Consider the following 27,430-nt stretch of genomic DNA (forward strand, 5'->3'; position numbering starts at 1 on the left):
GTAGCAGGTAAGTAAAAGTGTGCTATTTAGCCATGTGAACTTGCTGAGTTTGGAGGCCTTCCATAGAGTTTATTGACCCAGAACTTCTGCTGACTTCAGTCTTCATGCCGTCTGCAAGTACTTTGCATTTTTAGCTACCTCTTTTAATTAAATTTGGTTTGACATCCATAACATTCATCAAAACATAACATCATCATAACATAATGTCATGAGAATTAGGTCCCACAAAAATCATCAGGTTACATAGATGACAGATTCATTTGCTTTCATTTTGCTTAATTCCGAGCTTTTTAGGATTTGTGTTTCTTTAAGTCTTACCCACAGCTGTCAGATTTGTACTTTTTATTAAAAACAGTTCTTGTAAACATGTTTGTAGGTGATAAGGCTTTATGAAACGCACTTGATGTTTTTAAGGCTTCCAGTAAAATGGGTGAGAGTTAGCTGTGCTGCAGTAGAATAGCACAGTAGATCCTTGAACTTGAGGATTCCTGTGAGGGGAATCAATATAAGTTATTTTCTTAAAGATAAATGAAATTAAAGCTGCCTAAGTAGCAATGGTCTGCTTTGGTGAAGATAGGTAGCTGTATCTCAGTCCTCTTGGCCTTCGGACACCAAAAAGCTAACATACTTTTCACTAGAGGGAAAGGTAAATCTGATGGTTTTCATCTTTAGAGTAATTCATCTGGAGGTAAAAATTATTGCCTGAAAGTTGAAACTTCAGAAAGAGCAGACAAGTTTCTGCTCTTCTGATTCAAAAATACTAAACATTTATATTTGTGTGCCTTTAATTGTCTTCAGTGCTTCACTTATGAAATTTAGATTCTTCAGATTTTTCATAGAGACCTTTCTCATCAAGTGAGTATGTAGCAATAATAAAGCCAGAGAAGGGAAGAAAAAAAAAAAGAAGGCCTTAAAATTGTGGATTTCAATCTAACATTACAAAATTATAATTTAAAAAAAAAAAAATAACTGAAGATATATATTAAGTGGGCTTTGTTTCTAAAAAAAAAAAAAATCCAACTACATGAAACTATAATATCATTATACCTTTAGTCTCTCCCTTTTCTGACTTCTCAGAGTACAATAGTGCTTATTTTTTTGGTAGTGGACGGGCAATTCTGTTCAGTTCCTGTGAAGTGATTCCATGGTTACTGCTATTTCAGATGATGGACAGAGGGATAAACCTGGAGAAGGACATTTCAAATAGTTTTTTCAGGATTTCTAAAGTCTATGTGTTGTAATAGAGTAGCTATCTCTGTAAAATCCAAATATTGGTAATGTATACTTTGCAGCACACAAAGTTGCACAGGATTACTTGAGGGCATACTTTTGACTGAGAGGGAGCTAGTTGACTTGTTTTTTTTTTTCCCCCAGTCTGGTTTGATTTTATGTCCTACTTGCTATGTCCTGGAAATGATGTATGAAATGAGAAGAACTCCTATCAAGTGTCACAGGCCTGTGTGTGTACACAGGCTGGAGGTTAGAAGAGATAAAATCTCTTATTTACAAGCTAAGAAAACATTGCATAAAAATAAAGCGCATTCAAGAGAGAAATCTGTTAAGTCATTTTTGCAAAGTTGTTTTCTGAGATAGAAATGTGTAAGCATAATCACAGCAGTCCATTTTTTATGTTTATAAATGGACAGCGTTTTACCTCTGAGTGATGTTTTTGGTGTTGTTTAATTGACCAAATCCTGAATATTTTTTGTGCTATTTGTTGACCTTGTCAAATAGAAAATATTCTTCAGGGAAAGAAATGCTAGGAAAAAAAAATTATACCTTTAAAAACAGTGCTGTCTATCGAAGTGAGATTTACACAAGTTTAAAGGAAAATTTTTGCATTACAGTTTTAACGCAGAAATTATGCCAGGCAGTACAAAACATAGAGTGTAAACCAAAATGTTGATTTAAATAGCCATTTGTGACTAAGCTTGAAGTACAACAAATGAATTAAACCTTTGAAAAGGCCAAAACTGTTTAGACTTATTTTAAACAGTCCAAATCTTCTTCTGCAATTCAAGCAGAAAACATGCTCTTGCCAAAATCCAGTTGCTTGTACTTAGTGTCACAAGCACATCCATTCTTCGGAAATACTCAGGAACACCAAGCTGCGCTTAGCAGTCCCCAGCAGGAGAGAGAAATCTCTGCAGTTACAGGTAAACAGAGATAGTAGGCAAAGGTCTGGAAAAGTGCTCCATCAAAACATTTCTGGGAAATGTATTCAGTGGAAATTTTCACTGAAAACATACTGCAGCTCCTTGTTTTGGTAGGATGAAAGAACTCTTATTCAACTTTCCTATCAAAACAGAATTTATGATGTGTTCCTGAGTAACTGTGTGCTTGTCCATGATAACATTTAAGTTACAATAAAGTGGTTCAGGCATATGAAAATAAAGTGCTCAGATGGAATTGTTTCAATATTGCTAAAAATACTTTTACTTTTCCCCCTGATATTTTCCCCTTTCAGTCTAAGGAAGCATTGAGATACTGAGATTTCCTTCAGGAAAGTTTTCAACAAATCCTAGTAAGAGTAGGAAGGACTTCTTCCTATTGCTCTATTTCCATATAAAATAGCTGAGTTAAAATAGAGATGGATTTTCATTTCAATATTGATAAAAACTTGCAGTCTGATTTGAAGCAGGGTTTAGAAACTAAATAGCCTTGGACTGGCACTGTCTACCCAGTCAGTACTACTACCCGTATCCATGCCCATTTCAATTTGTAAGCCAGCAGAAATATAAAGAAAGACTGTACATTTGAAATTGTTTTTACAATGAGCTTTGTTTCCTTTTGGAAATCTGAATGTTGTTTATCATAGAACAGTGTGGGTTGGACGGCACCTTAAAGCCCACCCAATTCCAACCCCCCTACCATGAGCAGGGACACCTCCCCCCAGACCAGGCTGCCCAAAGCCCCATCCAGCCTGGCCTTGAGCACCTCCAGGTGTGGGGCATCCACAGCTTCTCTGGGCAGCCTGTGCCAGGGCCTCACCACCCTCACAGTGAGTGAAGGATTTCTTCTGAAATCTAATCTAAATCTGCCCTCTTTCAGTTTAAAGCCATTCTCCCATGTCCCATCGCCACACTCCCTGACAAAGAGTCCCTTCACGTCTTTTCTGTAGGCCTCCTTTAGGCACTGGAAGGCCAATATAAGGTCATCCCAGAGCCTTCTCTTCTCCAGGCTGAACAACCTCAGCTCCCTCAGCTTGTCTTTATAGGAGAGGTGCTCCAGCCCTTTGACCGTCCTTGTGGCCCTCCTCTGGACTCGTTCTAATATGTCCATGTCCTTCTTGTGCTGGAGGCCCCAGAGCTGGATGCATCACTCGAGGCTGCAGTCTCACAAGAGCAGAGTAGAGGGGGAGAATCACCTCCCTCAACCTGCTGGCCACACTTCTGATGTTCCTCAGAAATCCAACCATATCCTGGGCTGCAAGTGCATGTTGCTGGCTTGTGTTGAGTTTCCCATCAACCAACACCCCCGAGTCCTTCTCAGGGCTGCTTTCAATCCATTCTCTGTCCACCTTGTATCTGTGCTTGGGATTGCCCCAAATCAGGTGCCAGACCTTGCAGTTGGCCTTGTTGAAATTCATGAGGTTCACAGAGGCCCACCTCTCGAGCCTGTCCAGGTATCTCTGGATGGCATCCCTTCCCTCCAGCATGACATACCTCATGTCTTGGTGTCATTGGCAAGCATGCTGAGAGTGCACTTGATCCCACTGTCCATGTTACTGACATAGATCAGAGAGGTTGTTGTTGCCCAGAGTGGTCGTGGAAGCCCCATCTCTGAAGATGTTCAAGACCAGGTTGGATGAGACCCCAGGCAACCTGATCTAGTGGGTGATACCTCTGCCAATTTCACCACAGCTGACTGCCACAGCTTCTCGAGTATGATGGATAGTGGCATGGCAACTGAATCCGCCAGTTCCCTCAGGACCCTCGGATGCATCTCATCAAGTCCCATGGACTTGTGCACCTTTAGGTTCCTTAGGCAGCCTCAAACCTGATCTTTTCACACAGTGTCCCCCTTACCTGTTGTAGACAGTTAAACTATGCACGTGGCAGAAAACTTGAGTGCAAATTTACCTGATGGCGTTGTTATTGGCCAGTGAACTTCCTCAGCTTCCTCCTGTGTATCCTTCTTGTCCGTTGTTTTAAGTGCTTTATCTCCCATTACTTATATAAATATATATATCTATGTTTGTTTATTTATTTTTTTCCTACAATGAAGCTGGGTTAAAAAGTAACTATCTTCAAATGCCAACAGGTGATGAGATTTTTGGACCAAGATCAAAATGACCCATTTTTATTGGGTCAGCACTTCCTAATCAGTGCTCAGGCAAAAACAAAGGTCAGTACTGCGTATCAACCCCCAAATTCATCATCCAAGAGATCAGAGGAAAAAAAAATGACAAATGTTTACTATGCGAGGTGGTACCTGCAGACAGTTGATGCACCGTTCTTCCAGTTGTAACTCCTTCCTTTTGGTTCAGGATTAAATAGAGGTTTTCAATGATTTCCTAGAAAACAGAAATTCACCAGAAACTTGCAAGTACTCTGAGAAAAGCTCTTTGTTTCTTTGCTAGCAGTTGCAAAACCAATTCTTGAGGAAGAGCATTCTCTCTTTAAACTCATGATGCACTGACAACAGAATAGTAATTCATAAATGCAAATTTATTTAAATATACATTTCTACTATGTATTGTCAAATACAACACAGGTAGCCTCTGATTATTTTTTAATGTGGACAAATAAATGACATGAATTTTGAAAAGAAAAAGTCTTTTACTGACATTTTCACATTGAGCATAATTAGATATTTCCTTTATTCATCTTAGAGGACCAAAGATAATCTTTATGCTAAAAACAAACAAACAAACAAAAAACAAAAACAAACAAACAAACAAAAAAAAAAAAAAAGAAAAGAAAAGGAGGCTACTTTCAGAAGAGACTAATGAACTTATTTAATACTTTCTTACCCCGTACTTTGGGTCCACGTGAAAAAAAAATCTTTTCGACTAGGAGGGGTCTTTGAAAAATGGCTTTTAGTGAAAGGTTTCAGCTTAGTTTATTCAAAACCTTTGCTGTCTGAATGTTGTCAAACATTCATTGTTTTAAGAAGATATAGTAGGATTGCTTTTGAAGGTACTTGATAACAGTCTGATACTCCATAGACATAAAGGTTAGGTCACTGTTCCATGTTTCTAGCTGCCATAAGATGTAAAGTATTTTGACATTCACATTTAATCCATCAATGCAGTTTGTCCCATGAAATATGTAAGAAGTAAAAATCTTGCATCTGTTCAGCCCTGTGATTTTTTTTTTTTATTATTTTTTTGGAAGTAAATGAAATTGGCTTTGTTTGTTACATGCATGCCACTAACGAAGAGAGAGAGGAATTGAACACTTGTGTTAAAATGGACGCTGACAAAGGATTGCCTGGGCAACCCTTTGAGAAGCAAAGACACTCTAGATGATACTTATTTTTCCTGCTGTAAGTACTTCCCTGTTGTGATGAGTTGCCTTCAAAATGTGTTTGAGATTGTTGTGAAATGTTTAGGGTTGGGCAGGGCACAATCAGCAAGTCAAACTTTGGGTCTTTTGGGCATGCTCTTGGGTTTTCCTTATTCTCTCCAATTCCCCATTGGATTGCTAACATAGCATTGCTTTTAGGTGTATTCTTAGGTTATGGAGCTTGGGATGCAGAAGAAGGGATCTTGGTGTTTCTTCCTGTGCTGATGGGTTTTAAAGCACTTTTCTCAAAGCTCCACTTTGGGTGGAAGGAAAAAGGATGTCTTCTCTTCTTGTTTAACACATTCAGGGGTAGTAAAAAAAGCCAGTAAAACATACAGATTTAGTAAAAATTTTGTATGTTTTATTTTTTGCTTTTATTAGCCACCTTACTCCACAGCTACATTTGCTGTTTTCAGACATTCTGACGTGTTTTCTTCCATATCCAGTCTCCTGTCCAGAGGTGAAAGTCTTCTGTCAACAGTTGCAAACCAGTCAGATTCCCTCCCACTTTTCATGCACGTGATGAAAGACACTGCTAACAGAGCAGCATCCAAAAAGGGAGTGGGCAAATCCATGGAAGAAGAATTGAACAAGACCTATTAAATACAAAGGCATCAGCCTTAGGATGCTGGAGGTGGGAGTATATTCCTGGCAATTGCCACACTCTTGCCTGCCCTGTTTTCATAATCTTCAGTAGATGTCTGGTATTTGGCCATGGTTGGAGACAAGATATTGCGCTAGATGGATATTTCAACTGACCTGTAAAAGTCATCTTCATGTACTTTAGTGTCCTGTTCTCAGTTAAAATGGAAATTGAGAAAATGGCCCAGAGATGAAGGTATCTCAGGACAGCGGTGCTTCGCGGAGGTTGTGCAGGAATCTGTACATCACGATGGATTTACTGCTTAAGAGGCAGTCGTATTTAATAGCATTAGGTAGTGCTCTTGCTACATTCTCCTCCAGAGCTTTGTTTGGATGTGCCATACAGCTTTCCAGAGCAGGGTAATTTGTTGGAATATATTATTAATAATGCTATTGGCAGTTTTATATGTATTTTCAGCTTTCAAGTTCTAAATTTACATGGAGTTATTGGTTTGTTCAGAGCTGTCCCTGTCTCTCACTGGAAAGGGATACTGTTTGTCACATAAATAAATACCTATCTAAGTTTTGTCTTCTGGACTTAGCGTGAAACTGGAGTACAGAAAATAGAGAACTCACAGAAGCCAGAGCTCTTTTAAGTTGTGCTCCTTTGTAACAGCATGTTGTTGGTCCTTTGGCAGGTGAGAACAGTCACTTGATCATGGATTCCCTCCATGCCAGTCCAGGACTATAAAAAAAAAATCAGAGTATATGCACACACTCTTCTATAAGTATTTTTACAGTCCTGAAAAACTATAATGCATGTCTGTAGCCATGTGTGTGCAGGACCTCCTAATGTACTGGGGTACCCTTCCCTGGGGAATCAGGTTTGATTAATAGCTGCTACATGGTGCACTCTGCCAAAAGCAAAACACTGGTGTTCACAAGAGGCCAAGTGATAACGTCATTGCTGCCAGGGATGATTAATTCTGCTCACAGAAGCACAGAAACAGAAATTGCTTTAGCCCTCTTGTCAAGGTGGGAGCAGGATTTTATGTATGAAATTCATACGGCTAGAGGATGAAAACTTTTCATTGGACTTGAAAACAAGAAACGTTTAAGTTACAGACTGTGAGAGAAGATGCAGACCAAGAAGGGAGGTGAAGGTTCAGTGGAGCAGGATGAAAATAATTGTAAAAACCAAAAAAAAAAAGTTTGCGAGAAGAAAGGAAAACTGTTTTCTGCAATTGCATTTTAACTGAAGCATAATGAGCTTTAGTTTTATCAGCATGACTTCTAAGCACTTTGATGTTAGAAAATACTCTTGTGGGTTCCAGTCACCTACAGGCTTGAACTTCAGCAGAAATATTTCATGGTCCATTACCAAAGTAGTGCAGGGGACCGCTGAAAAGGTCCTGAGCTGTGGCTGTTGTTTCACAGCTGGCAGCACACTTTCCTCACCTGTTTCCCAGAGGACAAAGGACATTAGTGTTATTTTATTGTAAAGCCAGCTTCAAAGCACACCGACAGGTTTTTATAAGAAGCTCGGCGCTCTACTGTAAATAGCGTGGAGCACAGTGAAAACCTGAACCACAGCACAGTAGAAGGATCAACACGGCACATTAGTGATCTTGGCGAGGAGATTGTGGCTCATTTAGCAAAACTGATATTTAGAGGTCATGCTCCGTTCAAATAAAGCAGACTGGCATTTTCTAACCTGTCCCTGGACTTCTGTCAGCTTAAGTGAAAGGGTTATGATTGACTCTTGGCAGGCTTACCATTTGAATTACAGTTGGTGAGTGTTCATCTCTGGTTGTATAACAGACAAGGAGAGGTGTTGCAACAGTTATCTCCAAGTCAAGCAAATAACATAAATAATGGGTCTTTTGTAAGTCAGGGCACATTTGATTCAGTAAAGTTCAGGTCAAATTAATACAGGAACTGGCATTGGAATTTTAGTGGGTTTGGCCCCTGGCCACCTGCTCAAGGTACTGGGCTACCTCCCTGACAGGACAGTTGTGATTTCTTCCTCGTTTGGGCAATAATGGTACGTTCAAGGAAAAATGAAAACTGCTCAATATCTTAAAAAAAAAAAAAAAAAAAAAGTGTGTGGGGGAACACTGCAAATGATTAAAGAAATGTTCAAAATAACATACGAAATTTGTTGAAGAAAATGTCTTAATCGCTTTCTACTATAATTGAATGTTTTTTCTTAAAATGTTGTGGTGGCAGGAAGGTTTTCTATTCATGTTTTCCATCAAAGAGCATATGATGTGTCATGGAAGTCTTTCTTTTTTTTTTTCTCTTGTTTCTTGAACATAACGAATATTATTTTTGTGCCTTCACAGTAGTTCAGAAAAGAGCCAGTAGCCTGCTTCTGTTTCTAATACTTTAATTTTGCTGACCTATGTTAAGACATTGCTCTATGATACATTGTCCCGTCCTTCTAGATACTCTAATATTAGGTTACGTATCAAAAATATGAATGAGGTGTTAGAAATTGGTTCGCAAGAAGAACACAAAACTGGCATTGTACTCACTGATGAATGATACCTCCGTGTTGAGTATCACTTTCTAGTCCTCTTTCCTAATCTGGTGGGCCGATGGAGTGAGAAAAGCTTATCTACCAAACAAAAATTTCTGGCGTGTTCTTTTCTTTCAGAATGTGATTTATTGAAATGTGCTTAACAGGCATGCCGACTGACATGTTGCTCGGCTGTAGGATAATTATCTTCCATGCACGGTAGCATCGTTTGAAATAAGATCTTCTGTTGGTTAATGGGGGATTTTGCATGGTGAGGCTTAAACCAGTGAGATGACTTGGACAGCCTTGCTTTCCAGGGGCAGGGAAGCCTGTTCTGTCTGATCTGGTGTTACAAATAAATACAGGACCTTGCAAGTAAGAGCCAGACCTGCCAGAAAGGGCAGGTGGAATGTGGGGAAGGGAGCAGGGATGCAGCCCATGGTGCCAGGCCCATCAGGGCCCATCAGCACCGGCCCTGTCCCAGTTGTCCAACAGGTATGAGGTGTGGGCATGTTTCTATGGAGTTAGTCAGCATGGGTGATGCAAGGCTTCTGGCTGCTTTTTGCTGCTCTTTCAGCTCCATTCTTTGTCTAGGGAGGCAGATTGTAGCTGATCCAGCACGTAATGTGAAGTGGTATGAATGGACAGTTGGTGACTTATCAGAAAATCTGCTGGAACAAAGTCAACTTTTGAAAGGCTATTAACAAACTTGGACTTGCTGAGAGAGTATACCAGACCAGCACGCTGTTGTGTGGAGTTTTATGTCCAGTTTTAGCACAGCCTTGCTTTCTTGGGCCTCTCGGTAGAGAGCCTGAGGGAAAACAAGAGAAAACAGGTCGGGGTGGGTCAAGGAAACAGCAGGCAGGTGGCATTTAAATGATGCTGGAGTGGGCTCATGGGTTTGTGGCGGTCACTTGATATGCAGCTCCTACTCAGCTTGGAGGCCTTGAATGCTATTTAAAGCACAAATTATGGAAAAAATGACATTTAAAAGAATGTAACAGTGAGGAGTAGGTGAAAAGCTGAAGTGCAGTCCCACCATCTTTTGGACTGAAGTGCCTGCCAGTGTCCCCTGGCTGTGTCCTGAGTGCTTTGAAAATGGAGCCTACATTGCAGCTGCAAGCACGAGGTATGGCTTCATGGGGTTTGGATACCTTTTCCCAGCTTTAAGGGTAAGAGGTCATGTTTAGTGGCTGTCAGACTTTGAATATCTGTATTTCCATTATGAATATACAACATATTCAACTCGATCTGGTTCTGCTTTATGCAGAAGATCCCTTACATGTTAGATTTACACATGGGATCTTTCCATATGTTTTGAGTCTTCGTGACTTATAGGCTTTTTGAGGGGGGAAGTGTGTGTGTGTGTGTGCATCCAGATTTCATTTTTTCTTCTCTTCAAATGGAATTTGAAGCTTTTCTGGTAGAAGAGCACTTTGACATTGGCAGGAGCAATTGACCATAGAAGCAGGTGCTGCTGGCCAGCAGCACCAGGGGCTTCATGTAGCAGAGACCTCTTGGCTTGTGTTTGGATTTAATGGGAATGTCTTGGGATGTCAAGGTGTGGTTGTACTTTGTCCAGAGTTTGTACTTTTGCCAGAGGGTGAAACCTCTGGCTTGAAACTAGTAAGTCCAGACTGAAGGTGGAGGCTAAATTGAGGGCGTTATTTCTTATGGATTAGTTTATGTCCTGGACAAATACCTGGAACTGACTGAACATCTTGGGAATCTGAGAGCAATACGTGGCTTAGATGTTGTTGCTAGTTTGCGAACTTGCATTGTGGAGCGTGAAGCTAGTGATGGTTGTGGTTAACATCTAATTTTACGAGACAGCCTGTTCTCAGCTGCCTACAACTGACAATCACCTGCAGAGGTAACTTTCTGAAGATGAGGTCTTAGCTCGTTGCTACACGGTATCAGCTGAAGCATGAAAATATCATGTCCAGGAAGCCTTAGCTTCTCCGTTACACGATACTACATAATCCATCACTACATAATCTGTCAGATAAGTAAAACCAGAGCAGCCCATATTTTGTGTCTAGCAAGAGCTCCTATTTTCCAGCTGAGCAATCCACTGGTTTATAACAGGGCAGGGTTTTGTGCTCACTTGAAACTCCGAAAGCTGCTGGCTGCTTGGTGTGCAAGCTCAGATTTAAAACCTTCTTTGGGGGCTCCTAGAACCTGAGTGCTTTGCCATGTTGATACTTAGAGGGATTTCATTAGTATTATGTTATTATTTTACTGGGAAGGCTTCTTTGCCTACTTGGAAAAGCAGAAAGGATTTTGTGGTTTAAAACAGAAGTCTAAAAGACTCTTTCCTGCTCTCTCAAAACATGAGATTGGCAGAAGCCTCCTACTCTTCTACGCCTTGATAGCTTCCTGCAAAAGGCATCTGAAAGGTGGTATCTAAAGCCAAGTAGCTCTTCCAAATAAATGTCCATGAATTTATTTAATTACTTAAGTAACTATTTAATAATTTATTATTATTTAATTGTTTATTAACAACAACAAAACAACTAGATGAAACCCCTGAGCAAACCAGAAAAGCAAACCTTTCTGCCGGGATAAGGGACCCAGTTGCTGCTGAGTCTGTAGGCTGGTGAGGTCCCATTGCTTTTAGCAGGACAGCTGACTTTGCTGGTACTTTGGGATGCAAATCAAAGTTAGAAGGGGTGGAAAGAACAGCAGAGTTCATGCTTGCTGGGGGCCTCTATGTTCTCCATATGGATGGGCTCTGCAACACACAAGGTCAGAGTGGGCTGTGATGTTAGTAATGGCTTGTGGCCTGAGAGGTATTTTATGGGGGCTTTTTTGCTATTATTATTTTATTGCAATTTCTTTCATAAATCTTATGTTTCTTTCCTTCATTTACAAATTACAAATTTCCCTCATTTGTTTACAAAAACCACTGGATTTTCCCCCATAACTGTATTCTCTTTTGCCTTCCTTCTAAAATTCCTTCTCCCCCTTTCTCCCTCAATCTTTCATTCACACCCATCTCATTTTTTGGTCACTTGCCTTAAAGCTCCTCCCTCTCTCTCCCTTTTCCATAACTAGCCATTTTCATTTCCTTCTTTCTAATCCCATATTTTCCTCCTCTTGAGCTCTTGCCTCACGTCTGGAACTCCTGCATTCCTTGGTTCCTCCTATAGTGTTTTTTTCTGTTTGTATATCCTCTCCCTTCTCCTTGTATCGCTTTTCTCTTTCCAAGCAGCACTTCTTCGTTCATCTTCAGTGCTTCTTGAGAAGTCAGATAGTATCATTATTTTGATAAGGTGCGGGTTTATGAGAAAAACTCCCCTTTCTTTAGAAATTCTCCATTAGGATGTTGATATATTAAGAAGACGGGAAGTATGATGAGGTTGTACTTCACTCCTCTTCTCCTCTCTACTCCCCCACCCCATACGCTTTGTGGTGTTAATTCTTGCTGCAGTCTCATGAATCTTGTATGGGATTTTGTTGTGCACATTTTTTTAAAAACCATGGCTACGGCCATTTATATAATGTAGGCTGTTTGCACTGCTACCATGCGTAAAGTCTGTTTTTCTTCAGCCTTCACACCTACTACGAGAGAAATGACTTTGTCATTTTTAGTAGTATGCAGTGCAGCAGAGTATTACTACTTGTGATTGTGAGCAGCGTGCAGTTTAACATTTACCCTTTTCCTAAAATTTCGGTCTGTCTCCTACATATATTACTGAAAACCATTACTGGCATTTCTAAATTAGAATGGGTGGCTCTAGAGAGAATATTTTCTCTTCTGCGTTTAGCCAGCTACATCATGAGCCCAACAAGCCATCAGCTCAACAGGTTTTTTTTTGCAAAGGCTCTCCTTTTCTTTCCCCCTCTCTTTCCTTTTAATCTTTTATAAGCATTTTCTCACCATTTTGTACATTTTCAGCTTAACCTCACTCTTCGTTGATGCTGTGGGACAACATCAATAGAATATTTGATTAAATGAATATTTAATTCGTATCCTACACGGTGCTACAGTTGTGTAACTTTTAAAATATACCACCTCTAAACGTACTAATTTAAAATGTACTAATTCTAAGGCTACCTAAGGATCATCCAGACACATCTTATTACATGTTTGATTTGAAACTGAATTTTCAGGCAATTAGCATTGCTTTACCTGTATTAATGACAGTAGTAGCATATTCTGTTGTAGGTATCAGTCACATAGTGAAATCCTTTTTGGTAGTGTTACTAAGTAATAGAAGAGCCTTTTGATATGAAGACTTGGAAGTCAGAACTGGGATCTGTTCCTGAAACCGTGTGTGAGTAATTCTTACTCACATTACTAGCAATCCCAACTCCAATTAAATAGGATGGATCCAAGCACAGAATGGTAATTATTCTGGCATGGGAAAGCTGTCAGTGTTTTTAGAGCTATTTTTATTGCTGCATTTTAAAACATCGCTTATTCCAGTCTTCTCTCTTTCTTTATTCTTCTTGCATAAAAATAATCCATCAACTGTTTCTGGCTGGTATCTGCAAAGGGAAGTTTGTGTGTTCCTTTGAAGCTGAACAGGAGGAAACATCATGACCAGGGTTTCACCGTCTGTGTATAATATAGCCATTTATTAAAAATTGTTTAGAACACCTAACCCTTTGATTTTCAAATCTGTTTAGCTATAAAATGTCCTTGTTTTTAATAGTCGTAAAATAGTTTAAGTTCCATATTTAAAAGCCTTTTATTTTGATGCTGAACCGTGTATTTGTAAAGGTAAATGAAAGCCAATTTAATCAAAGAAAATTTCAGATAAAGGCTGCTTCATACTAGAAATAACTCATTAAAGGATGATGATTTAGAGTAGTGAGCCCTTTCATGAAGCCTTTGTGAAACAACCTTTAGCATAACAGGGAAACTCATGCTATTTGCTGAAAAAGTAAATTTTTGTTTTTTTTCCTGTAATTTTGGGATGACGGTTCTTTGGGATTTCTTTTTTTTTGCAGAGAAACAGGGAGAGAAACGAGAAATCTGAACACAATATTACCATCTTCATTTCTAAGGAAGAACACATAAAAAGTAGCAGTTTCTAATATAATAATACAATCTGAAGGGCCAAATGATAAATTAATGGAAACTGGTTCTTGTATATTGTTTTGGAGACTAAGCACATTAGATTGAATTGTTTCACAACCAGCATGCCTAATTATTGTGTCTGCCACATTCATCTATTTAAATCATTCCCAACTTTTGGATTGCTGCCTAGAATATTACTGCAGTACGTGTTTCAACTGGCTATTCCCTTGTCATGCACTACTTCATGAAGGATGCTGATTTTCTCTGGGAAAAGAACTAGAAGCAAGTATTGGCAGTGTATGTATAATACCTGATCAGAAGTGATGATAGATCTCATAATGTTGATGTGAATGAGCTGAATGTGAACTGATATTGTATTTGTTTTGTCAGGTCAGTGATTTAAAAAGTGCCTTTGTGAAGTCACTTTTATGAGAGAGGACTGCTACGCCTGTGTTTTCAAAATACTGTCTTTGCCACCTAGACGTTGCCTTGACCTTATCCGTGGCAGAAGATACCTCAACTGTCTTGATTTGCCAATTAATTGATGGGAAACTGAACTCACCGTTAAAACAGGAAGAAGAATTATTATTAGTGGGACACGAACAAATGACTGCATTGCTTTTCTTGGGTAATCAATACCAGCAAGCGACCTGCAGCGAGCTAGTATTCCATCAAGGAGTGCCATTGCATTGAAGGACCTTTGCTTGAAACTGCTGCATCAGTGATACAATCAGCAGAGCCACACGTTTTACGGACAGAAATGCTACTGAGCATGGTCGTTTTCAGCCAAAAGTCTACAAGTGGGACTTAATGATTGATGAGTGACTGCTTGCTGATAAACTTTCTCTGTTTATTCCGTGTTGTGTGAGTTGGACATCATTAATCGTCCCCCACATTTATTTTTTTTTTTTTAACTTTCTTTTCAATTGGAATTATTTTTTTTCTCCCCCTCCTTTCATCAGTAGTTTTGGAAATTACTTTGGCATAATTCACTTGACAGCAGTTTACAAGTTCTAATTCAGCTTTTCATCATGGCTTTGAATGTTGCTCCTGTAAGAGATACAAAATGGCTAACGTTAGAAGTGTGCAGGCAGTTTCAGAGGGGAACTTGTTCACGCTCTGATGAAGAATGCAAATTTGCACATCCCCCTAAAAGTTGCCAGGTTGAAAATGGAAGAGTTATTGCCTGCTTTGATTCCTTAAAGGTAAGGAAGAAAATTGCATGTGTAGTGAAAATGCTAATATATTGTGTTGAAAGCAAAAAATGAAATTGAGTTACAGCTAATCGGAAAGTAATTTGTTCTTGGTAAGATGTGTATTAATACAAATGTTATTTGTCTTAACTTTTATTTATTGAAGCTTTGAAAAGTTTTCTTTCTAAGGATTTTTCTTTCCCAGTGTCAATACGTTGTTTACAAAAATGTCACACGACTGGGGGATACAGGATTGCTTACAGCTGGTATGACAACTGTAGTCACCCGAGTACATTTTATGAATTACCATTGTTCCACTGCAAATGAAGATACATGGTGGCAGAGTACTGCGCCATTATCAGTATGCTAATGAGACAAATGACATTAAAAAAAGGACATTTTCATGTAAATCAACAGAAGTAAGAAAAGCCTGTCCATCAGTTTAGACACAATAGATGGTTTACCCGTGGTGTTGTGGACTCTGAGATAAATGAATAGCATTTTTATATATATTGATAGTGCATATAGCCACATAAGTTCAGAACAAAGTAAGGGATTTCTCTCCCTTGGAGAAAAATTAGCAATTATGTTGATAGGCTGTCAACTTCTTCTGACTTGCTAATGACATCAAGCAAGCTTTAGAGAACTATTTTAAAAGTTTTGCAAAAATACTTTGTACTGTAGAAAGGACTTTTAAAAGCCCCATGGGATTTGGGGAGTACACAGTGTTTTCTGTGAAGAAATGTTTGTATTCTCATGTAAACAGAAGGAAAAATACTTTTTTTTTACATGTAAATAATGCACAGGAAAAGTTTACCATTTGAGACTTTATTTTAAAAGTTTTACTAATTGCTTTGTCTTTTGGTCATGGGAGAATGTCTTCACCTGTTTTTCAAATTTGGCTCTGTAATTCAAAATTTAAATTACTCACCAAGAACTCTTACTATGGCTACATCAGTGTGAATGAGAAGAAAATTGTGCTGTTTAAAAACATTACTTTAGTTTCATTTTACATTCTTTTTCTGTGTGTGTGTGTGGAGTGCAAAACACTGTACTAAGCATCTGTTTTTTTTCTGTGTTTTCTCATTTCTTCTCTTCTAAAGATTTAGAAGAAGGTAATTTTGTGGAAATATTTGTGAGGGGTTTACGTTCTGTATATCCTACAAGCCAGAACAGCACCTTTGGAGTCATCACAGTATGTCATCGAGTGCTATTAATGACCTTAATCCATGGATTACTGCACGATAAACTGTAACAGCTTCTTTGTAGATGTTCTAGTATATTGGTTGCTTGCCAATGGGATATTTTTTTTTTCTTAAGCAGGCAGGCTAGCATCTGCAGCAAATGGGCAATAAGTAGCTTTTACAGAAAATAAGCAAGTCCGTACAATTTTTTCAGATGCAATTTTTTACCCTTTGTAGAGACTTGAGAAATACTTTATGGGCTGCCAGAGAGATTTAATTTTAAACCAAGGCTTTGTTTGTAAGTTTATAGAACTGTTAGCTTTTGAATTGGTCAGACTGTGGCTTAATCCTTCGTTTCTGACATCAAACCTCAATCACAGTACAAGAATTTGTGGTTCATCCCTATAGCCTTGGAAGCAAGGGATTAATGTAAGAGGAGAATCAGTCTTAGGCACTTCCGATTCCCCTACCAAAAGAGTTTTTAAACAACATAGAACTTGGCAGCGAGGCAAATTACTGCCAAAGCAAGTCTTAATTTCAAAGTCTAGAAGTACCACCACCCTAGTAGCCACGCAGACAAAACAGAGCTGGAGAAAATCCCAGCCAACCTAAAACCCAGTGCTTTGAGTCTATGTCCCCTCCTTGTAGGGAGGAAGAAAGGGAGCCCGTTTTATGAAGCTGCCCTGCTCACATCAGGTTTTGCTGCAAGAAGAAGTCCCGTTGTGCTGCGTTGCTTCCTCTCCAGCTGCCCTTGCTGGGCAGGAGGCTGGACACAGAGTGAAGGGCTCAGTCCACCTTGGTGGTAGGGTTGGCCAAACAGCTGGTTTGCAGCGCAAGAGGCTGCTGCTGCATCTTCCTGGCCAAAGTGGAGGTGGCAAAGCGTGCCAGTGCTGCCTGACTCACCCCAGTGCCCATTGCCTCCCCTGACAGCACAGGATGTTTGTGGCTGAGGTGCCAGTTAGTCAAGCTGGAGGCTTTTGTGCCGGGATGATCACCACCCAAGAATCGAAACCTGTGTTGTAGTCAAAGCTAATAACACGGCGAAGAGAGATCCTGAGGGATCTCTGTGGGTAACTCACTGACAACCAGCATCATGGCTCAACGGGAGGAAGTCCAAAACAATTTTTAAAATGCAGTCAAAGTAAGCGAGGGTGCTTTGTTCTCGTGCAGTAGGTCGCCAGCTCTGATGGCTTGGTGCTCTCAAACCTGGTGTTGGTGGCCGAAGCCGAGCAGCCCTATCCTGCCCCGAGCAGCTGGCAGAAGGGAGCAGGTACCTGTGCCTCCTGTGCCGTGCTTCTCAGGTCCATTTAATGACATTGCAGGTAAAGATGAGATCAGACCAAGAAGCTGAATTGTGGCCTGAAGCCGCAGAGTTGGAGGCTCAGGTTTCCTTCCACTGACTGCTGCAGGCAAGATGGCAAGGTCTACTGAGCATCAGGCAGAGCTCTGCACCAGCATGTGCTGCCTGACCTCCTGTACGTGGAAAGCTTTCAGAAATTGTTCTAAGTGCAGGGCTCTGTCAGCTCGCATCCTCGCATCCATTATCTGTGTTATTCCGAAGGGTGTCTGGAAATTGGTGCATATACAGCAAGATTGGGGCCGGGTAGCTCAATTCATTTATGCTGCCGGTTGAGAGACTTGTGTCGTTAGTCACATAAATCTGTCTGATGTGTGGCTTTCTGCAGTGCTGGTGTTAATCATACAGTTTCAGAATAAGGCTTTGGAATTCAACAGGCAGGATAGCAGTTATGTAAATAAACAAACAGTCTGGAGTTATAGATAAAATCAGAATTTAATTAAAAGAAAACAAGAACTGTTTTCCTTGCTGAACGCTGAACCACACTTTAATGTGGACAATTATTTAGAGTTTATTTACATAATATTTAGAGCTTTGGAGATTTAGCACTTTTACTGTCTTGGCTCAGTGTACCTGCTGTAAAAATGAATTAGTAAGTTGAGGGTCCTTGAATAAACATCTTATTACCCTGAGAAGGAGCAGATTTTTTTTAGTCTAATGTTGAGGTATGTATTACATTTATGTGGTGCCTAGTAGTTACTGCAGCTCCATCAGAAATCAGTCAAACACAAGATAGAGCACTCAGACCGGCTCTCCTTTAACCACATACCATAAGGGTCCCCATTTGGGGCAGGAATGTGCACCCTTCTGCTGTGTTCTTCCTTCCTGGGACAGAAGAGGAATTGTGGTGTCCTTATCTGCCAGAAGCACCTTTACTCTGACTTTGTCCTTAGCCTCATGGTCGGTCAAAGGTAGTAAAAGCTGGTGTTAAGAAAGGAAATAAGACGCTTGCCTCAATGCCACACCACATCCTCCTTTGTGCTACCACCACTGTCTTGTGGCTGTGCAGGCTGGGAAATTGATTGTGGTTAAAACTAAGTTGTTGGTGTTGTAGTTGCTGCTGACAGAGGGGAGAAGGGCTGTGTGGCAGCAGCAGCTACAGGAGACCAGCAGAGCACTGGGTTACTTCTGTCACTGATAGTGCTGTGGCCTTAGTCCCTGGCTTCAAGAGTGATGGGATTGCATCAGAATCGAAGCTTTCCTGTATTAAAGGAGTATATTTGTAGGTCTACTGGTTCCAAGTAAAAGGTCAACAAAATTTAATGAAGAGTGTTTGCTTTTAACTCAAAAGGGATTTTTGGCTCTGAATACCTGTCCTTGCAATACTTGACTTTAAACCCAGCAGAAGTTGCAACAACAGCCCCTCAAACCGATTACAGTTTTTGAGGATCCAAAATGCTCACTGTTGAAGACTGTCTAGGCTCTGAATATCCTTCATCTGTACGATGCTCCAGGCTAGACGGAAATAGCTAACAACTAATGAGTCTGGTTCAAATTCAGGCCAGAAACTTGCCAATGCCAGGTCCTGCCACATGGACCTCTGAGATAGGGCTCGGTGTTTGTTCTTCTGCTTGGTGAGAGACAGAGCCTGCCCTGGCTTAAAGAGGGCACTTTGGGGGGTTAGGAGTGTGCAGGGGATCATTCCTGGTAATCCTGTTGGTGCTGATACAGCAGCTGGCAGATAAGCACCCATTAACCCCTCACAGCGTTGCCTCCAGCACCTGGACTCCCACCAACAGGAACCCTGCACAGCTCTGCCAGCCGGTGTGACACCCAAAATTGAACCAGGCGAGTGGCTCCTGCTAACTTAATGTCAGGATGAAAGTGGCTCCCAGCTAATCCATTTGCCTGTGCCTGACACGGATTAAAGCATACTTACATGACGAAGCCCAGAGCATTGCCGGTGGACGGGAAAGCAGGGAGCTGGCGAGGAAGCACTGCTAGAGCCAGAGCCTCATCCGCTGCCTTAAACCTTCCTGAAGCCTTTCTGGGGCTGTTTGCTTCCCCTTACAAGTTCCCATTTGGATGCTGCAGTGGTTTTAGGTCTGCAAAGAGGCCTGTTTAAGGGGAAGTTTCAATTTCAGGAACTCCTCTGTTTATGTTTTCATACTTCTCTCTCAGTTCAAGTAGCATAATTCTTTAAAAGTGAAGAACCTGGATGTGTAACACTTCATATATCACACGCAGAGTCCTCCAAGTTCAACACTGTAAGCAAACCTGTTTTCAGGACTTTCTAGTTCTGCTAGTGGTAAAGAACAAAATCCTTTCAAAGGAATATTAATATATAATGTAATCTCTAGGGCCAAGAACATACAGAACTTTGCTGTATTTAAAAAACATATATATTAAAATGAATAATGATGTCTGTGAGGGGGAGAGGGGAGAAGCTTGGCAGATAAAAAAAAAATATGCTCATGTGCATTTCAGCAAGAGCTGATTCTCACTTTCTCAGGGTAGTCTAGCTTTTAAATTATGGTCTGATTTCTCTTGACTCAGATTTATACCCTTTCTGCTAGTCAGCTACTAGGAGGATGCATTGTCTAAGCTAGTATAGACAACAGAGGAGGTATCCTAAAGATACTGTCATTGCAAATTTCATGGTGGTGACAAGAGAATGAAAGCATCTCTATGGCTAAAGATGGATTTTTCTGTATTTTTCTAATCTATTTACTAGTGTATAAATACATTGAACTGTTCTATTTATTGAGCCAGCAGACTAGTGTGAACTGTTCATTTGCATTTTCATGAAAGCCTTTTAAGAACATGCCTATCTGGTCTCATTTGGCACTACAGAATAAAAGGTAATTGAAAGCTGTACAGAGAGACCTGTTTACCAAGTTAAAAGGGTTCCAGGAAAAAAAAGAAATTTTAGGAACATACACTTTGTTGAAATATCTGGAACTGAAAAGAATCTGTTTAAGATGGACACCAGTTTTATTTAGAAAAAGGCGGGGAAAAAAGCCTTTGTAAACTGAGCAGGCTGAGTGATCTTAGAAGTTAGGATGCACTAGCCAGTCATTTGCATTTCTGCGGTTCTTTTGGGGATCTCTAAAAGTTTTACAAATGTCAGGGAATCAGGATCATATCACACTGGGGGGTCAATGATACCTGCTCTCACTTTGCAGTTAAGGCAATCTGGACAGATTCTAGGTGTGCACCATAGGCAGAGGGGACTAGCTAGTTTTGTCTGTACCAGAAGACATTTAAATGAGTGTTCATAGTGCTTTAGCTGGCTGAATTTCTGCCTATCACACAATTATGTGGTGTGACACTCTTTGAAGACAAGGTGAGTTCAAGGGCTCTGCCTATAGCTGGTGGGAATAGGGGAAGAGTGACTGAAATGGGCAAACACATTTCTCCTGAGCGACAGCATTGCTGCATCGCTTGTTCCTTCTGGGCCCATGACTTTTGCTTGCTTTGCTGCATAGTGACCTAATTCCAGTTGGATGGGGTAGATTTAGGATCTGGGGAAGTGGAGTTTGCAGCCCAAAACCATTCAGGTGGAGGATTCCAAATCCAGGTATCTTCATCCTGCTGATGGATGCATTATCCATATAGAAGACAGCAATGAGTTCAGTCATGTCACTTCTTGTTCACAAATGTTTTCACTCCTAAAAGCCCAAAAAGTTACAGGTAGCTGGGAACACCTGGCAGAAGCTTTCCCATCTCAGAATTGCAGAGAAGTGTGGACATGAAGAGAAAATGTTGATCAAGGCCAGTTTTAGCATCCTGGGAATTAATTCTATGGCTCCCTCTGTGGTTGGAATAGCTGTGACCACCCTGTGTCAGACCAAAGCCCCATTTAGCCCTGTGGCCCAGTAAGGGCCAGTAGTGCATATAGGAGGAGGTAGGCAAGCATATACAGGCTTTCTGCGGTGCTCTTCTAGTGCCCAGTGGTCTGCTGCTCAGGGACTTTGACAGCCAGACACGATGGGGCTGTACCTGATAGCTTTCAGGGAACATCTTTCCCCTGAGTTTTCCCTCTCATTTCTCCATCTTCTGCCATTTGTTTCAAACCTCCTGGTTTCACTTGATAGCCAACAGTTCTTGTACTGGAACAGCAGAAGAGAACCTGCTGAGAATTATCCTCAGGATTAATCTGATTTATTTTTTTTCCCACTGACTTCCCTCTGAAAGGGGTATGTTTCTCCCCAGTGAGTTCAAAGGAATGAGAGAAGACACGTTGTTTTAAATCTGCTTCCTGGGACGGGTATGCTTCATGAAGGTTCTGCTTTTTGGGGGGAATGGGAATTTCATGGCTTGGAATAAAGTTCAGAGATGAAATATCGTGTGAAATTACGTTGCCATTTTTCCTGATACTGGGCATGGCTTCATCTTATACCCAACCCATGCAACTGTGAGGTGCTACATAGAGAGGTGGCTACATCCAGTCCTGTATCCTGTCACACCTAGCTCCATTTTTTTAATCTCTGTTCAAGTAGTCATGCAGCCATGCAACTTGTTTGAGCTGGTCCAAAGGAAAGGAGAAGAACTGCATTAAATGTAACGTGAAACTATGAATGTAGGCAGCAAAATCCAGTGTAATTGAGGTACAATGGAGATTAAGAAAGGAAAATCTCTTTCTGGAGGTGCCCTTTATCTGTGAGTTCAGGGACTTGCAGTTATTTCCTGCCTTTGTCAATCATCTGTTCTTGTTTGTTTTCTGCAAAACCCTCTGTATTCCCTTTTTCTCCTGCAGTCCTCCCAGCATACACAAGCTCCTTAAACACTTTCTTTTTTTTTTTTTTTTCTCTTTGCCTCCCTCCCCTGTGTTCACCTAGCTGTGTTTGTGCTAGCTGTTCTGGCTTAACTAAAGGCACGGATAAAGCCCAGCGAGCTGCAGCACTCTGCAGACACAATTAAAGATCCATGAACTTGGCTGACCATGAATTGGTGAGGAGAGACTCAAAAACAAGCCTTCACCTGAAGTGATATGGTGTTTAGCATTTCTTTTTTTAAAAAAAAAAACACCTTGGACAATCATTCTCTTTGGAAGGGGCCCTCTCCTTAGCTAGACTTTGCCTCTCTCTCCCAGGAGAGAGAGAAAGGGGAAAGTTTCTCATCGGCTTCAGAGCAAAGTCCAGAGGCGTAGCTTGGCCCCGCGGCCTGCAGAAGCCATGGCCTCTTGTGCAGGCCTGGGCTGAGGGGCAGCAGTAGTGCGACAGCTCAGAGCAGCAAGTCCTAGCCTGTCACCACTGCTTCTGCTGTGAAATGGCTGCCCCCAGACTGAGCTGTGGGAAACAGGGAGATGTTGAACCTGTACGCTCTGTAGAGTGTTTCTGTCCTGTAGAAAAATGGGGTGTCTCCCTCAGGCCTTTTGTTTGCTTGTTTGCTCTCCTAGTGGCAATACTGTGAGCGTGAAGCTATCCTGACCATCACTATTACCCTCTGTAGCCATTAAAGCTGTCAAATTTTTAAGTTCAGGCACTTTGCTTCAACTTGAAATCAGTTCTGCTCTCAAAGGAGAGCCAAGTCGGGTATTGTATAACTGAGCTACCCAGACCCTCTTTCCCTCTGAAGGTGCAGGGCCTCCTCTTCCCCATCAAGCCATTAAGTGTAAGGTCCTGCTGTGATCAGAGCAGAAGCCTTTTGCATTTGGGAGACCTGTCACAACACTTCACGCCTCCTTTGGCCCGTTAGGGCTGCCCAATGTGAGTGAGTGGGTGTTTACCAGCAGCTTTTTGCTGCGGTCGGTGTGGTAGAACGTGCTGAGCAGGTCCTCTGGCCCCTGGCCTGTGGAGGAGAGTGAGCAATAAGAGCAGCAATGGTTGAAGATGAAAACATTTAAAGAACAGTAGCTGAAAGATGTAATACAAATATATCTTCATGTTCTCTGGATTGTGTTGTCCTGAGGGACCTGTGTTACTCTTTTAGTAGTTCCTGGGCACTGACCACTCTGGGTGGAGTTAACTCCTGAAGCTTGTTGCTTCCAGAAGCCCCAGCAGAGACCCTCAAAGACCACTCCCAGGTAGTTCTGCTGCACCCCTTTATCTCAGATACAGCTGCCACTCAGTTATCAGTCTCAGTCTGCATGAAGAAGAGCAGCTAGGCAGGCTGGTTAGAGCTGCAGGAAACATTGTGTGGAAGGGCACAGTATTGGCAGATATACTTCAGATTCTCATGCTCTCGAGGGTCCTTCATATGCCCACCGATTCTCTGTGTAGTTTTTGTTGCTGCACCAACCCATGCTCCCCTAAGCTTTATAATAACCAGTCTGTGGGTGTAGTGAAGGCAAAATTCAATCAGAGTCTCTGACTCATCCCATCACTAGGATTTTGAACACAAGAGCAATTGCTTGCTGCCCACTCCTCCCCCACGCTCCCTATTAACTCAGGTCACTGTTCCTACAGGCTTGCTCTCTCCAGGTCTTCCCACCTACTCCTTTATTTTTCTGGCAGGTGGTCCTGCTTTCTTTCCAGGCTCTTTTTTTATTCTCTTGGCCCTGTGTATGCAGCTTTCTCTCAGCTCAGGCATCAGCTGTTCTTCCCAAGCTGTTATACTTAGACTGCATCATGAATACAAAAGGCAGGGTTGTGTTCAGATGCAGGGACCTTCGTGATGTAAAAGCCTAGCAGAGTCAAGACCCATGTTCCTATTAGTCAAAGTCATCCACAGGGCTGGAAAGACATTTTTAATAGCAAAAGCTCAGACAGGACTCGATTAGTTTATCTGCAAGTCCATTTGACAGCCGTCCTGCTCTCCCAACTCACATCTCACACAAAGACTGGCACCTTGTTTCTGAGGAGGTGGATTGCACTGGAAACCCACTGCAAGAAAAGGAAAGCTGTTATGGTTTTGGAGATGTTGAAACACAGCACTGAAAGCCTGGTGTGAGGTACCAGTCCCAAAACTAAAATTCAAGAGGAAATCATTTGTGTCTGTTGTCTTCCACATGGATATGTTGTTTCTGGTGGGTGGCAGCATACTGTGCCATGCAGGATTAGATTCCTGCAAGGTCTTCACCAAGACAAGGAAAAAATTAATATGGAGAAAAGAAGCAGTCTTCTCATCTGCTTTGTCTGGGAGCCACAGGGCAAGCTGTTGTGAACAATGTCCCAAAAGTCAGATGGCCCCAGTGCTTGGAAAGACAAATCATTGAGCTGTGAATAGAAAAAAGTAGATGATCAGTGGGAAACAGCATCACACATGACAGAGGTAGCTGCATCCGTGAAGCACTGATGGCTCAACATGCCAACAGGGCCATCCTGCTTCCTGTAGGCAGCTGTGAACCTGCAAGCTCACACATTGCAGCACACTGCTGCCCTGCGTGGTGCCATGCTGCGAACTGAAAGATGGCTGAGTGCAGTCACCACAGTGTAAACATACCCTTTCTCACGAGGAATTACAAGTTCTCAGCCCTTGCTTCCTCACAGATTCCCGTGGCTTAAATGAGAGGGAATCCATGCGTACGCTGTCGTCGCAGCTGGCTGGATGGCTTAGGCTAACAACCCATCAGGTGTGCTGCTTCTACTTCACCTCCATGTGCCATAGACCAGACAGCTTTTGAACTTTGTAAAAAACAGATTTATTTACAGTTTTATTTGGTAAAAAAAACAGATTTATTTATTTTGTTTGAAATTCAGCTGGGGCCTTGAGTTGAACTCTCTGTGGTGAAGATCCATCTCTGAATGGGTTCATGTACCATGTTTTATGTGTTGTCTTACTGAGTGTCTGGTGGCATCTGTGAAGATACCTAATGGACAGAAGAACAGTTCAGCTGTGACTGAGAAGCTAACTGAGCTGCTGCGATGTGCTCTGCTGGTTCACAGCAAGCCAAGAAAGAAAATCCAGCACATCAGGCACTAGAATAAGCCCCAGTGGCTGTTGTCAAACAGTTCTCCTGGCACACACTCCCAGCCAAGTAAACAACTTCACAAAAGCTGACTTTCCTAGCTAGATGTGAAAGTCAAGAGATATTAATGCCTTTTTTTTTTTTTTTTTAAGACAATTTTGTAGATTAGGTCATTATGTTAAAATTAACACATATTTGTTTGCAGTGGATAGGACCCGAGTCTTTGGGCTTGATTTAGTTGCCCAAACAGGGGTATCTCATGCCATTTATGATGCCCTAGAGTGTTCTTGGTGGCTTTCCAGTGACATGTCAGAGGAGTGTGTCATATCTGCTGGCACTGCACACAAGTCCAGGATGTCCCAGGGTGCTCCAAATGGTCCTGCTGACTTCTCTATGGCAACTGACTGAAGCCCTTCTCAGGAGGCAGCATTAGCTGCTGTACTAACTGGGGACTGTGTTGCCAACTGCCTTGAGTAAAAAGGTGGACAATGTATTTGTTACAGCAATGACCTGGCTGAGAGGAAAATCAGTGTATAGGCTAAACCCAGAAGAAAACGTCTTTTGTAGCAGAAGAATGCTGGCGTGGAGAGCAAGCAGGGGAGGAACGTTTTCAGCATGTACTTTATAGTTTCCTATTAGTAATGCTATCAGCTAATGTAAAGTCATTAACTTGAAATAAATGTAACCCATGTAACTAGGCTCATTTGCTATCTATGACAAGAAGGAAAATCTTTCTAGGCACAGGGATTTTATGACAGTGAACTCAAGCTTATTTAAAAATAAAAAGATGGGTAATCTTTTGCAAATTTAAATTGACTTCTTCTTAATGAAGATCTTAAAACTAGAAATTAACCAGGACATGGTCTATGCATTTGAAAAACCAAGAAAGTTTTAAAAAAACAAGCCCCGCTCCCTGGAAGCATAATTTTCCATCACTTCATGTTTGTCATAGATGTGGCCATGTGTCAAGTACCATCAGATGTAGCAACACATAGCCGGCTTCTAATCCAAAACAAGAAGAACTGTTTACTTTCCAAAGACCATCTTAATGATGATTTTCCTAAGGTAGGGGTTTTACATAATGTCATGAAAATGCAGACTCTTCCCTACAGGCATCTTGCCCTACCTACCTCTGTGCTTCGTGGTGCTAGTCATACAATGTACGTCAGCGCTACTAAAAGTGAAGACATGGGATTTGCGTGTGCACAGATGGAGGTATGTGGATATGGGTATGGAGTTATGGCATCTTTGCATTTGTAAATTACAGAGCTTGTGTAAAGGTGATTTTGTGCTGTGTGCTAAACATGTTTATGCTGTTGAAGTTCCTCCCTTCGACAGGCCTCAGTATAAATCAATATGAATATTAATTTGCTGCAAAACTCTCATTACTTCAGTGAGAGCAGCATTGGCTGATTAGTATGCATGAACCAGTCTGTGTTAGAAGTGCGGGGAAAGTCTACGGTTCTCTTTCTTTAATTGAACCTTCTGGCTATAATTGTAGCCTGGATTCTTGAGGAAATGAGGCTTATGCAATCAGACTGCCTCTCTTTCCCTCCTCCCCCACTCACTTTTGAACCCAGTGGCCAAATTCAGCCAAGTTTGACAAAGAGATCGTAGTCTCAAGGATAATTAAGTTCCTACAAGTTCTGTGCAAATAGGGAGTCAAATAGAGGGGAGGGGGGACAAAGAAGGAGAGACCAGTAAACCATCCCAAACAAAATAAAAGGGGTTGGTGGGAGCTTCTCTAAAGTTCCCAAAGAATACAGGAGATCCTTGAAACTCAGTTAACTGCAACTGAGTCAGGTTTGGGGATTTACAATCAAAGGTGTAAAACTCCTGCTGTCATTTGTCCCAGCACTCATAGCACTACCTGTTTAATGATGCTAGCAGCCTTTTTACTGAGAAGCAGCTGTTGTAGAGGACTGTTTGCAGTTGTTCCCTCTAAACTTTAGCCTCCGCATACTTTTAAAGTGTGGTTTTCATGGTATTTTCCTTTTTTGACCTTTTCAAATACCAGATTTATCTTATTGAGTCATTGGTACTTACCGTTGCTTCTTTTTCTTCTGCAAGAAGGAAATTTCCATTAGGAAGGCAGGCGTAGGTCTTATTTTAGATGGTTGTACAAGGCAACGAAAGGATCCCATATGGTAGGTGGGGAAGGTCAGCATTAACGCACCTCGCTGAAGCTGGCTATTGTGTAGGAAGCACGAATTTATAAAAGACAGCAAGAGAAAGCAAGAGAAGGTGTAGCTCTATAGATTT

General features: G+C 41.4%; 1 protein-coding gene across 6 annotated transcripts in view; it reads left to right on the plus strand.

Moving 5' to 3' along the window:
- Window positions 1-27,430, plus strand: part of MBNL2 (muscleblind like splicing regulator 2) — a 108,383-nt gene that overhangs the window by 23,390 nt on the left and 57,563 nt on the right. For 5 of the 6 annotated variants that reach the window (XM_082769906.1, XM_082769903.1, XM_082769908.1 and 2 more), the window contains exon 2: window positions 14,033-14,847. In XM_082769906.1, coding sequence (XP_082626032.1) covers window positions 14,674-14,847 — 174 coding nt within the window. In that variant the 5' untranslated portion in view covers window positions 14,033-14,673. Of the gene's footprint in view, window positions 1-13,572; window positions 13,940-14,032; window positions 14,848-27,430 lie in introns of all 6 variants that reach the window. The other variant, XM_082769905.1, reaches the window with a different exon arrangement.

The sequence above is a fragment of the Aythya marila genome (assembly GCF_965140915.1).
Source record: "Aythya marila genome assembly, chromosome: 1".
Lineage (NCBI taxonomy): Eukaryota > Metazoa > Chordata > Aves > Anseriformes > Anatidae > Aythya > Aythya marila.